Source organism: Myxocyprinus asiaticus, chromosome 42 (genome assembly GCF_019703515.2).
Source record: "Myxocyprinus asiaticus isolate MX2 ecotype Aquarium Trade chromosome 42, UBuf_Myxa_2, whole genome shotgun sequence".
Taxonomy (NCBI): Eukaryota; Metazoa; Chordata; class Actinopteri; order Cypriniformes; family Catostomidae; genus Myxocyprinus; species Myxocyprinus asiaticus.
In genome coordinates this window covers 15,282,309-15,297,161 of record NC_059385.1, presented here as the reverse complement: position 1 = coordinate 15,297,161, position 14,853 = coordinate 15,282,309, and the positions used below count along the sequence as shown (strand labels likewise).

Here is a 14,853-nt window from a genome sequence, read left to right as displayed (position 1 = left end):
CTAATATATATTTATACACTGGCGGCCAAAAGTTTGGAATAATGTACAGATTTTGCTGTTTCAGAAGGAAATTGGTACTTTTATTCACCAAAGTGGCATTCAACTGATCACAAAGTATAGTCAGGACATTACTGATGTAAAAAACAGCACCATCACTATTTGAAAAAAGTCATGTACTGTTGACACAGTATGCAATAGACTGGCATGTCTTAAGGTCAATATTAGGTCAAAAATGGCAAAAAAGTAACAGCTTTCTCTAGAAACTCATCAGTCAATCATTGTTTTGAGGAATGAAGGCTATACAATGCTTGAAATTGCCAAAAAACTGAAGATTTCATACAAAGGTGTACACTACAATCTTCAAAGACAAAGGACAACTGGCTCTAACAAGGACAGAAAGAGATGTGGAAGGCCAGATGTACAATTAATCAAGAGGATAAGTACATCAGAGTCTCTAGTTTCAGATATAGACGCCTCACATGTCCTCAGCTGACAGCTTCATTGAATTCTACCCGCTCAACACCAGTTTTATGTACAACAGTAAAGAGAAGACTCAGGGGTGCAGGCCTTATGGGAAGAATTGTAAAGAAAAAGCCATTTTTGAAACAGAAAAACAAAAAGAAAAGATTAGAGTGGGCAAAGAAACAAACATTGGACAACAGAAAATTGGAAAAGAGTGTGATGGATCTTAACCCCATTGAGCTTTTGTGGGATCAGCTAGACTGTAAGGTGCGTGAGAAGTGCCCGACAAGACGTGGGGTGAAATGTCACCTGAGTATCTGGACAAAATGACAGCTAGAATTCCAAGGATCTGCAAAGCTGTCATTGCTGCACGTGGAGGATTTTTGGATGAGAACACTTTGAAGTAGTTTTTTTTTCAAATTGTAATAGTAATTTTTCATGTTATTAATGTCATGACTATACATTGTGATCAGTTGAATACCACTTTGGAGAATAAAAGTACCAATTTCTTTCCTTAAGAGCAAAATCTGTAAATTATTCCAAACTTTTGGCGCCAGTGTACACACACACACACACACACACACACACACACACACATATATATATATATATATATATATATATATATATATATATATATATATATATATATATATATATATATATTATATATATATATATTTTTTTTTTTTCAAATGTAAATATGGTTTTCTTTTGTTGTGTGGTTTCTGAATGAGCTGATATTTTATAGTTTTCAGCATATTGTTGTGCATGTAAACAGACTCAATGATCCATTTGACATACTGGTTATGACTGTTGTGAACAGAGTTGTTGACTGAGGGGTGTTTAGTCTGTAATATAATATCTTATGTCATTCATTAATTTGAGTATTGTGCAATTAGCTGGTGTTTGCAGTGATGGATGCAGTGTGGTCAGTATTTGGGCCTGCTGCAGTGTGTTGAGAGTGGATAATATTTAGAGATGTAGAGATTTAATTTGTCACTCACGTCGGTCAATCTGTCTCTGGAGCTGCTACGGATGGAGGGTTTGGACTCTCCACTGACGCTCTCACTATCACTGTCTTTGCAGTTGTTCTGGCCCGGCTTCAGCTAGGAAAACACAGAAATGCAGAACAAAGAAAAAAAATCAAGGCCCACAAAAAGAGAAAAGACTACAAAAGACTTTAAATATACTGTTACTCTATTATAGGCCAGATAAATGCAATGTTGATAGATGCAATACTTTGGATCCTTTTATTTCTTTCTTTTACTACCTACGTATGTGCTAATACATATACTCTATATATACATATATATATATATATATATATATATATATATATATATATATATATACACACACACACACACATATATATATATATATATATATATATATATATATATATATATATATTAGTATATATAATTAACAAATTGTAACATTACTTGTCAACATTGTTGTCAGAGCTATTGCCCAGCAGTTTGTAAACATGTTCCAAACACATATACTGTAGATGATGATGTGTGTTCAGAATTGGCCAGTATTCTGTTTTGAATTGGTTCTCCCCCCTTTTTGCCAGAATTTCTTGTCATTTCTCCACTTTAATGGGGGAAAAAAAAGGTTAATATCATTCATACAGCAAGAATGGGACATCCTAACCCAAAGCCAGTCTTGTATTTCCTTTTGGCAATAAACTAAGGCTTAACAAGACATGAATCCCAAACAAGCAGCCACCTCTACTATGACAGCATCAACCTGTCTGGGCCGACTTCCAATGAAGCTAAAGTGTGCTCTACAGGCCATTGACACCTACACGACTATGTGATTTCATCGAAAGAAGCCTGACCTCATATCAGATCTGTGAATATGAGAAATAAAATATCTCCAAACAACATCAAAAGCAGTTTTCCATTCCATAAGCCATTCTCCCAACACAGGGACCAGAGATTCACAACAGGTGTCCTTCTCCGTCCAGGGATAATAAAGAACAAGAGCACAGCACTGAGGAGGAAGGGAAAATAGTGGAGGACACGGAATCCAAAAACATCTGAGCCCCACTAAAGTCTAGAGAACAATGTCATACTCCCAGGACCCAGCAACCGTCATCAAGGTCTGCGATTTACGTCTTCTGAAGCTTTGCCATTCAGATGGGCTGTTTTCCATAGCCTGCACCCTGCCAAAACTCGCTGCCTTCATCTCTCAGCACATAAAAACCCAGTTTTATGAGTAGGGATGAGAGGTAAATGACTGCAGTGTCACTTAATGGAAAATGCAGAGTAGGCCATGACGCACTGGAGGCTTGTTTACCAAGATGGAGAGATAGATCAGCCACTCATTTCTTTTACTATCTTTCCCTCCCATCCGTTTTCCTTTTCTCTGTCTCTCTTTCTCTCACTCACTGATTCTTGCATACTCCCCCATCACGTAGCAGAATCAAACAGATTCTTTGCGATAGTTCTTGACAAAGGCAGCAGGATGGAGGGTGGGCGATGTGATGAGGGTTGTAGAATATCTCTTTTCACTGGTGCAGACTGTGGGTTGTTAAAGCCGCACAGGCGGGATAAGGGACTTCAGGGAAGAGGGCCCTTGAGTAAAGCACATAATTAAAATGAAACTGTTCCCTTTCTGTAGCCATTAGCTATGTGAAAGGATCTCTCTCAGAGGTAGTGTGCTGAGACTCCAAGCAGAGGCGGTTGGCTCTACCAGCAGGCCACTGTGATAAGAGACCTGCACTGCTTGGAGAGAGAGAGAGAGAGAGAGAGAGAGAGAGAGAGAGATGGCAATGAGAAAAAGTAGGGCAAGCAAAGGCACATAGACACTAGAGAAACTCTGACAGAGTGTTCGACAGATAGGAAAGTGAAAGATTAATTTTGAGGGCATGGAAAGAGCCGTTACATCCTTGTGACGTACCATTCCCCAGATCTGTGCTAGTAACTGAAAGTGTGTACATTTGATCACGCAAGGGACGATGCATAAACTATCACCACATTGCCCTTGAGTCTGACATTTTAACCAAGGCAGTCCCAGGGGGATTGTCCTTGTAATAAGAGAGGTGTGTCACTTTGTACAAAAGCATCTGCTAAATAACTGTTTTCTAACAGGCTTCCACATCTCATTTTCGAAAAACTGGCTCATTAACTTCATCTAAACTTCTACCTCAAGGGAAGCGTTTCATCTAAGCAAGGTCAATTACTGCTCTGTATTCATTTAGATTTCCTAGACCATATCTCCCCACAGCCTGCTGTCAGACAATGTTCTGATCTACACCTGCACTGAGCAAACCTCTGTCACATCACAGACCCAAGAATGCAAAGGTTAAAAAGACTCATTATATGACTTTATCAGCCTGCATTAACTTACAATTTCTGATGTGTGGGCTTAAAAATCAAAGTTCAAAGTCACAGTATTGTGGGAGTTTTAGTGCCTTGTAAATCACTCCATAGACTCTGACAATCTTTTTTTTTTTTTATGTTTACAGTATGATTTGATCTAATATTTTTATATTCTGACATTATCAATGTATGAAAACATACCAGTAACTCTTTCTATAAAACCTGTTTATGTAATGCATTATAAAGGCGTTCTTAACAGCTTAAATGTAGACTGCTCTGTTTGTTCTGAGCAACCCGTTCAGCCCGATGCAGCAACATGGCTCAACCAATTTGGGGGCTTGGGGGGTTCACTTTCATACAAAAATAAGTGTAACACATGGCAGATTATAGTCTTGATTGGTTTTTAATGCTATTATATGCATTTTTCTTTTTCTTATTATTTCTCTTATTGTTTTTATTTTTTTACAGTTTATTTTATTCTATGTATGTGACATTTATGTTTTTTATGTTTTCTATCAAGCACACTGCAAAACTATTTTAAAGGGGCCATGACATGACTTTTTTTATGATTTAAATATGTTCCTTGAGGTTCACTTATAATATTTGTAGTGTCAAAAACAGTCATATATTTGTAAGACATGATCATTTTCCACCCTCATTCTGACCCTCTGTCAGAAACACTGTTTTGGTGCTGCTGCTTCTTTAAGATTTGACAGTAAACGCCCACTGTTATAATTGGCTCTCTGCTCTCTCCTTGCCATCTCACTGCTCACTGCTACTGGGCAGGGCTACGGAGGTAATAAGGTAAAGTAGGCTTTGTGTGGTTTTGGAGGCGGTCAGATGCAAATGTCTAACACAGTGTGACATCACAATGTGGAGGAAGTAGAGAACAAGTCATTTTGGCAGCTTGGTTTCAACAAATGCTCTTATTGCAGTGAGGAGGAAGTTTTGAGTTCTGAAACTTACAGTATGCTTTTATAGTACAATGACCTCTTTTATGTGAAAAAAATCAAGGCAATTTTGATTTCTCATGTCATGACCCCTTTAAAAGGGTCTACATAAATAAAGATATACTTACTTGCTCTGACACAAATCAAACACTGCCTTATCACTACCGGTCAAAAGTTTTGAAACACTTACTCATTCTTTATTTTATATATATATATATATATATATATATATATATATATATATATATATATATATATATATATATTTCACATTTTAGAATAATAGTAAAGTCATTAAAACTATGGAATAACATAAATGAAACTATGGGAATTATGTTGTGATCCAAAATAAATCAAAACTGTGTTATATTTTAGCATCTTCAAAGTAGTCACCCTTTGCCTAGAATTTGCAGACATGTACTCTTGACATTTTCTCAAACAACTTCTTGAGGTATCACCCTGGGATGCTTTTTAAACAGTATTGAAGGAGTTCCCATCTATGTTGGGCACTTATTGGCTGCTTTTCTTTATTATTTGGTCCAAGTTTTTTTTTTTTTTTTTTTTTAATTAAATTCTAGATTTATAATGAAATAAATTATTATGTTGGCACAACTATATTTTTGTCTACAAAACTAATTTTAAACATTTAAGCATACACCTTCAGATCAAAAGATTTTTAAGATCATGGGAAACATTTCGGTCAAGTGTTTCAAAACTTTTGACCGGTAGTGTATATTAAAATTATATTTAGCAGGTAAATCTTTTACCAGATATATAATGTCTACTGCAAGGTTATTTTAGTTATGCCTCTTAAAAAGCATGTTTTTCCTTGGAGACATTTAGGTCTTTTTCTTATGAGGTCTTATAATGTTTTAGAGATTTCCTTAATAGTGATGTAAAACAAAGAGAGCAATTCTGGTGGTCACAATAAATTACAATCATCAAAAAGTTCTATAGCAATCACGTCTCCAACCACAGTCGATAAATCAGAGAGCTAAAGCAGTCGTGACTATAAAAACCTTTATGTCGGCACACATAATGGTCGTTCATTAGTTGGGAATATTTTTATGGTGCCACATTTCCTTAACTGGGTATCTCACTAACTCTTAAACTCATCTTGAGTCCATGCACATTAAATATGATTACTTTTGAGTGCATACTTATTGGCTCCATGATCTTCTAGGCACTTTCCCCTTAGTTTTGGCACTTGATCATTATCTACTGCTACTTGCTACAGTGGATTATTTGTTATAACAAACTTAATGCACTTTCTATACATATAATGCTGGTAATAAATGTTGTTTATGAGTGTGTATTTGTATGCATGTTTGTAAGCGTGTACACGTGTGTGTGTTTTCACAGTTTTGCTTGTGCAATCATAATGACGTTAATGAAGACTGGCAGCTCCGCCAGGTTGCACCATAAGGATAAACTCCTTTAACAACCCAGAGAGCGGAGCCTGGGTAAAGATTCCCCCTCCAGGAAGATAACAAACAGATGGTTTTCATATTCCAGCGACTAATTCCTCAACAATTAAAAACACAGTAAGACATTAGCATCTAATGAAACATTTAAACTACCAGTAAGTGCATCTGCCATTTATTTCAACACAGTAAGTTCTTGGTTTGCCTCAATCTGTTCCCTGTTAGAGCTGATTTCTCCCTCCCTCTGTCTGAGTTTACTGAAGTATAGAATTAACAACTGTTTTCAATAAGCAGTCAGCATGATTCCCTGGCACGGAGACGCTCAAAAGACTCCACGCTATTAAAGATTAATTTATGCTGCCAAGGCTTTGAAGAGAGGCGGTAATGGAAAGAGCTATTCGCTTCGCCTTTCCCATAAAAAGGTCAAAGTGACCTGTACCCGTTAACCCTGTTCTTGTGATTGCCCACAAAAAATAAAATAAAGTCATCAATGGACATTTAGATAGCATGGTTTTATGGTGCTGTAATCACACTGCACTTGGCGAGTCCGTCGGTGTTCGTTTCCAATGGTGTTGATGGGGGCTAAGCATAATGACAACATTTGACTGTTTATCAAATGTTTTTTTCAACCTGATAGTTGATTATAAAATCCAGATTCATTCTGATAGCAAAGACTTTGAGTGCCACATTAAGTCACAAGGCAGATTACTTCGGCATTGGATATACAACCTGACTTTTTTATTTGAATTTACTGCAATTCCGGCTGGGCGTCTGCACTAAAGTTATACGTCTATTACGACCGTTGGTACAACAGTTCATAAGCCTAATGTATTTTATAGGGACCGTCTTAAAGACAGAGCACAATAGCTTCGGGTTCCACATAACAGACCGTTTTAATGGCCCCTTAAATGTGAAAGTAGGAACCGCTGTTTTCAATGGCACTCTAAGAGAATGGTACCTTAATCTGAAATAACACTGAAATACATTAAGATCTCGGCTATAAAAACCATATTGGTTTATACTGAGATGGGAGCACTTGTAAAGATGAGAATGGTGCAGCTTAAGGCAAGAGCTTAGTTGAACATCCATTCAAAGATATCAACTTGTGAATGCACTGCACAGTGCAAGTGACTGTTTAAGGGGATAGTGTGCTTTGATTTAAAGGAATAGTTCGACAAAAATGAAAAAATAAAAAAATAAATCCATTATTTTCTTGCCCTCATGTTGCTCCAAACCTGTATGCAGGCGCGTGACCAGGCAATTACTTTTGGGTGGGCCTCAACAAAAATGGATGGGCAAAGTTTTAGCCCCAATTTTTTTTTTTTTTTTTTTTTTACCATATTTTCATTAACAACAGAGAAGCGGCATATTCAAAATGTTCTTTCACATTTTTAAAAATCAGAATTTATGCATTTTTTATACTATTTTATAAATATATATTTTAACTCAAAGAATAATCTCTAATATTGGTATGACTTTCTTTCTTCTGTGAAATACAAAAGGTAATGTTTTTACAAAGTCTTCTCAGGGTTTATTAGCTGTATAATGATGTGAAAAGTGACTAATGTCTGTCAAGCTCAAAGAAGGCCAAAAAACAAAAAAGCCCCAAAAAGCCCCCCCCCAAAAAAAAATAAAAAAAAACACAACAACAACAACAACAAAACATAGGTCTTAATTTACCTACGTAAAAGTAATCGATACGACTCATGCTCTGTATCACGAGGTTTGATGTTGTAAACAAAGCTGCCATCTTTGGTTTAAGTGCTTTACTATTATTAAATTTGATTTGTGAGCGAATAACAACTTAAATTTTTTGTTCTGTTCTTCAAACAAAGTGATCATATGGCTTCAGAAGACTTGGAATATAGTGCATGAGTCATATTGATTGATTTAACTATAATTTACTGGGGAAAAAAGAAAGGCAGAAAGAAAGTCAAACAGGTTTGGAATAACATGAGTGTGAGTAAAATATGACAGATTTTTTTTTTTTTTTTTTTTTTTTTGTGAGAGAGTAAAGAACCCAGTCAAAGGACAAACAGTTTTAGTAGAAATACATGTAAATGGGTAAACATCCGTCAAAAAAAAAAAAAAAAAAAATGCTCTCAGTTGGTTACTGACTGGCACCAGGAAAAGGGAACATATTACTCCCATCTTGTCTTCCCTTCAATGGTTGCCAGTTAAGTACAGAGTCGTCTTTAAATGTTATTGTTTGTTTTTAAAGCACTACATGGCCAGTCTCCACAGTACATCAATGACCTTCTTAGGCCCTATAATCCCTCTAGGCTATTGTGTTGTAAAGGTATGTCTCTGATGTACTGTTGTTTTCTTCCATTTTATTGTTGTTCCACAAAAACTGTGAAGCACTTTTGATAATGTAAACCTTTAAAAAGTGCTATATAAATAAAAATGAGTTGAGTTGACTAGACTCTTAAAATGGGTTTTGAAGCTTATATGGGATTATCGTTAGCACATGTAGTCAATTATTTCCTTTGCACACTTACTGAAAAGTGCTTGTCCAAGTTATGATACAATTTTACAAGTCTATTGAACTACTCACAGAGGATTGACCCACAACCCAATGCAGCCAAACAAAAAGACAGACTCCACTGCACTGGCCTTTTAAACGTCCCCTGTCTCAAACCCCAATACCCTTTTCATCCAAAACCCTGCTTTGAAGTACAAGCCTGACCCTTTGCTTCAAGTGGAAGCCCCAGGGATTCTGTTGCTATCGGCTTCTGTTCTTCCTTAGTTACGCACTCCAGCAGCTGTGCAGCTCGACAGTAATAAAACCTGGAACAATTTACCAGCTTTTATTGTTCTTCTGTGGCGTTTCAGCTCAGCTAACCTGTCCTCCAAGGAGCTGACAGTGAGAGTGAGAATCCCATAAGAGCACCAATGAAAGAGGATCTCATTTACCTAAAAGTGCTTATAAATTTTTCATTTGCTTTAACAAGTAAATTAACAAGTCCCTCATTTGGGAAGTTTTATGGCTGCCTGCCACCAGGGGACAGCCATGAAAGTTTTATAGATAATCCACTAGTGTGCTAGGCTGCTTATAATAAATTGACTATTTCCTGCTGCACAGAGAAATCCCCTCAGTTTCCAATGACTACACTTGAAATATCTCCCTCTCTGCTTTCTTCATTGTGCTATATAAAGGCCATTTTAACACTGGGGCAGACAGCAGTCTGCAGAGGGGGAACTATCCTGTTACTTGTGTAAGTAAGGAGGGTCTGGTCTGTATGAGTCAAAGCTGGCTTACATTTAAACACTGAGGTTAAGGAGGAGCTAACACCAAATCATGTGGCTGCCATATTTAAGCGAGTATCTGAATGAAAAAAATGTGTTTAAATATTCTAAAACTGGAAGTTGGAATTGAAGTTGGGCATTCTGGATCCAAGGCCACATCCACACTGAAGGTTCGGGTATACATTTTTTTCCACGTTCTGGATCTCCTCGAACATGGTTGAGCTCTCAGACATTCATAGAATACTTTTTGGACCGCGAGCGTATACGAACGCATTTAATGCATGTGCTTCACGACTGTGCTTTTGTGATGCTCTATTACACTGCAGTCGCATGCACCGACAATGCGCACAGACGCGGACTGTCTGCATATCGAGAAAATCTGAGCCACGTACACTGTTCCGATCAGCGATACAGACAACCAAAGTATACTTTCGTCTTAATATGTTTCTGTTTGAAAATGTCTTGATTTTGTTACTTTTACGCCTCTGATCCACACTGAAATGGCATTTTCCTATGGAAAACAATGGTGTTAGGGAATTGTTGTTCAAATGAAAACAGATTAGTGTGAATGTAGACATTTCGAATTTAAAAAAGCATCGAGTAGTGGTCGACCAAAATGTTTTTTTTTTTTTTTTTTTTGTGCTGATGCCGATATCTTAAGAGCAGGTTGGCAAATGGCTAATGAAATGTCAATATACAGTATATTATATAATTTAATTACAGCAAATGAGATGTAAATACAATTTCTGAATTTAACTGAACACTTCTGTTATACAATACTTAATTCAATAAAAACATAAGATTTTGGTACTAAAATACATTGGCCGATCACTAGCAATGAAAATCAAAGTTTGTTTATAAAACAGATAGTTCCAGATCTAAAATCTGATTGGATAAGCAACATTCGAAGTCACTGACATTAACGTAGAAAAAACAATGTGTTTTTAAACATAAACATATTGGCCATAGTATAATACAGTAGCTAATAAACACATTTATTTGAATCTGTATTTGTTTATTATAATTTATGAATACTTTGCAGTTATAATAATAATAATTATTATTATTATTATTATTATTATTATTATTATTATTATTAAATATTTGTTTTGTATTACATTGATGTTTCTGCCACAACACCCCATAACACTGTAAAGTCACTGTAACGCACAACCTCACGAGGCTTCCTGCTTTAATATACTGTGGGTCTGTATATAGGTCAGAGAAAACAGAGCTCTTGACTCTGTTCCCAATTAGTCCAATAAAAGGCAATGCATGAGCTCCCTGGCCTCCATCTGAGTGTTCTGATTTTCTGGCAGCCAGCAGTAGTTGGATACCACTGTGAGCGGTTCACCGGAGTGAGCTTACCCCAGTGACAACAGCGCCTGACAGAAGGATGCAGGGGCCTAGTGCGGCATGGCTGCAAATGTTCCGTCATTGCTTGGACAGCCCCTGTGTCACCCGCTATGACCTCCTCAGCTCTGAGGGCTGGGGCTCTTAACTGCCACAGACAAGCTGTCCGTATCGCATCCGATCTAAAGTAGCAGCCTGTCAGCAGGGATCAGCTCTCGGGTCAGGCTAAACGGCCTGCGTGGCTGTATATTTAGGCTAACGTTACACCAGAGTACGTGCTTCTGCTCGCACATTGTCATGTTTAAACTCAATGACCGCCTCCTCACGAAGACTCAAGGTTATATTCGCCACATTTTTCCATCAACGCTCCTCCCGACATCTACATTCCCCCAAAGCGTTACTTTTGTAGGTGACATCACATCCTAAATGTCAGCAGAAACAATTTTGTGGGAATATTGCTGCTTTCATCAGTGTCTCCTGCTCCCCAAGGTGTGATCGCCATGGAAAAGCTCCGAGCCCCCATCTTTGCGGTCGCTAAGCTCAAGTGACATGTGGCGACCTTCGGTGACCTTGTCAGATGCTGCAGTCATGATGGCAGATAGAATCTTAACTGACGATTAGCATTAGCTTTAACCTGCTTTTTATTCCACCTGTGTGGGATTGTGCTGCTTTTAAAACACTGAACAGAGTCAGGCAGCTGTCAACACAGGCCTGAGGGCAAATGAACCTTGAAGGAAGAAAAGAGAGAAAGATGGATCGAGAAAAGGGGAGGAGGTGGATGGGGAGTTAAAAACACAGTGCATCACTCACACAAAGAGCAGCGTTTACTCACATCAGCCGTTGCCTCGAGGACAAACCTGAGGATGCATTTATATGGATATAAAACTTAGTGATGAACAATGACATTATAGACAAATCAATATGCTTTTAACATCCATCCTCTGCTTGTGCTCAGCGGCACTGCCCAAGTTCCACTCCTACAAATGGCTCTATAATGTGCTGCTCCTGCATACTGATGTATGGGGACAATTCCCAGATTTAATAATGAAGTGAAGAGCAGAGAGCGGATGTGCGATGTTACGAGCGACCCGAGACTTCAATTCTCTCAGATCATATCTGAACAGCTAGTTATGGTGCACAGGATGACAATAAAAGATGAGGTCGTCACGCTCTGAGCACCACACAAAAACATTACACATATATAAGGTAGACAGATACACCTATACTATCCCTCTAGTCTAGAGCTATGAGATATAAATGGAAAATAGACAATACATTAATGATAATTTTGTTGGCGATTTAAAATATGCAAGATTGTGTCTATTGTGATGATATTAATGCACTTTTTATTTAGCCATGAAATTTCCTAAAGAGTGTGTCATAAACTAGTTTTGCGATCCTTCCTTGCTCGCAACTCACAAGTATGAGAAGTTTTGGTAACACTTTCTATGAAGCCCATATTTATAATGCATTATAAAGTCATTATAATGCACCTTATAATATGTTATAACTTCTCATAAGTAATTGTAACCAACATTATAATACTTACCTATTCATAGTTATACAATAGAGGATAAAGCATTATAACACCAGCAACATCCAATTTTATCTGCAGAAGTTATAATCAGGGGTTAAAGTGGGCCGGTATGGTCCGGAACGGCATTCCGGCACTTTCGATTAAAAATGCTTGTTTGTCAATCCATCCCATGTATTATATTCTCCGATGCGGTTTTCTTTGATTCCCTTGACACATTCCGTCTCCATTTAGCGAGTGTACTTGTTCAAAAATATTTCAAACTCATTATGCTTCACTCTAGTCAGTTGCGGACACTGGTAGAGGCAGTATATTTGAGAGTGGCACCAGACCACATGTCTATGCGTTCCGTTTCTGTACCGCACCGAGGTCTGATCTCTGATTCATAGAAATTGAGTAAAATGGAATCAACTGCTCACCCATTCCTTAGCTCCACTGATATGCAGTAGCGATCTGTTGCGAGTTCCCACACCCCCGAAATCCCAATTTAACCCCTGGTTATAATGTATTATATATATTTATATATTTGTAATATATATAATAGGTATGCTTTAAGTAAAGTGACAAAAGCAATGTTTTCTTATAAACATCCATAAGATATTTTTTAAGTGGTTATAAGACATTACAACTCACGATGGAAATTATATTCATTACACCTACACAAAATACAAAATAACACCCATTCAATGTAAATTTTGAGATATTATGAAAAACACTTGTACATCTACAAGGTTAAAATACATCAGAAACTCTCCCTAGAGAAACAAATATGTATGTTGACCACACATGTAGCCAATCTTCTTGGGTGTAAACACAAACAAGAATATTAAAAAATAAAATACAAAATAAAACTGATTCTATAGTGGACTCAAACTTTAATGTTTGTGAATATTTTTTGGAGACTTATTTTTTAAATAACTTCCATTGTAAAAGTTTGACTTGTATTGTATGTTACAAGTTTATGTTATGGCTGTTTATAAGAAGATATTGCTTTTGTAACTTTACTTAAAGCAGGCAAAGACCACTTTTAAAATGGTCATGTCATAAAGCCTTTTGACTGTTTACACTATGCTGCTTTTGCATGACAGCACTTTTACGATCAACTTTATTCACTTCTACTGCGTTAAAATTGGATGTTGCTTGTGTTATAATGCTTTATACTCTTAAGTATAACTATGAATACGGGAAGTCTTATAATGTATTATAACTGTTGTTATCATTATTTATGAGAAGTTATAACTTATTATAAGGTGTATTATGAGACATTGTGTATGCAGTATAATGCATGTATAATGCCTTTACAATGCATTATAAATATGGGCTTCATAGAAAGTGTTACCAAAGTTGTTTTTAACAATGTTTTAATATAAGGAAAAACATAAAAAAAAAAAAAAAAAAAAGTTGGGATCTTTTATTTTCTTGAAATGTCTGTTTCAATTAAACAAAAACTTTCTTTTTGGTATTTTAATTTTTTGTGAAATGTCCGTTTCAATGAATTGATTCAAAATTCTGATTCAAAAATTCTTGTGGTTTTCAATCTTCAATCTTCTTATGGTTTACAATCTTCACAAATGTCTTAGTGGCATTTTGTAAAAATATACAGGTGCATCTCAATAAATTAGAATGTCGTGGAAAAGTTCATTTATTTCAGTAATTCAACTCAAATTGTGAAACTCGTGTATTAAATAAATTCAATGCACACAGACTGAAGTAGTTTAAGTCTTTGGTTCTTTTAATTGTGATGATTTTGGCTCACATTTAACAAAAACCCACCAATTCACTATCTCAAAAAATTAGAATATGGTGACATGCCAATCAGCTAATCAACTCAAAACACCTGCAAAGGTTTCCTGAGCCTTCAAAATGGTCTCTCAGTTTGGTTCACTAGGCTACACAATCATGGGGAAGACTGCTGATCTGACAGTTGTCCAGAAGACAATCATTGACACCCTTCACAAGGAGGGTAAGCCACAAACATTCATTGCCAAAAAGCTGGCTGTTCACAGAGTGCTATATCCAAGCATGTTAACAGAAAGTTGAGTGGAAGGAAAAAGTGTGGAAGAAAAAGATGCACAACCAACCGAGAGAACCGCAGCCTTATGAGGATTGTCAAGCAAAATCGATTCAAGAATTTGGGTGAACTTCACAAGGAATGGACTGAGGCTGGGGTCAAGGCATCAAGAGCCACCACACACAGACATGTCAAGGAATTTGGCTACAGTTGTTGTATTCCTCTTGTTAAGCCACTCCTGAACCACAGACAACATCAGAGGCATCTTACCTGGGCTAAGGAGAAGAAGAACTGGACTGTTGCCCAGTGGTCCAAAGTCCTCTTTTCAGATGAGAGCAAGTTTTGTATTTCATTTGGAAACCAAGGTCCTAGAGTCTGGAGGAAGGGTGGAGAAGCTCATAGCCCAAGTTGCTTGAAGTCCAGTGTTAAGTTTCCACAGTCTGTGATGATTTGGGGTGCAATGTCATCTGCTGGTGTTGGTCCATTGTGTTTTTTGAAAACCAAAGTCACTGCACCCGTTTACCAAGAAATTTTG

General features: G+C 37.0%; 1 protein-coding gene across 5 annotated transcripts in view; it reads right to left on the bottom strand.

Moving 5' to 3' along the window:
- Window positions 1–14,853, bottom strand: part of LOC127432504 (autism susceptibility gene 2 protein homolog) — a 472,102-nt gene that overhangs the window by 273,947 nt on the left and 183,302 nt on the right. For all 5 annotated transcript variants that reach the window (XM_051683651.1, XM_051683650.1, XM_051683652.1 and 2 more), the window contains exon 4: window positions 1,470–1,571. In XM_051683651.1, coding sequence (XP_051539611.1) covers window positions 1,470–1,571 — 102 coding nt within the window. The remainder of the gene's footprint in view (window positions 1–1,469; window positions 1,572–14,853) is intronic.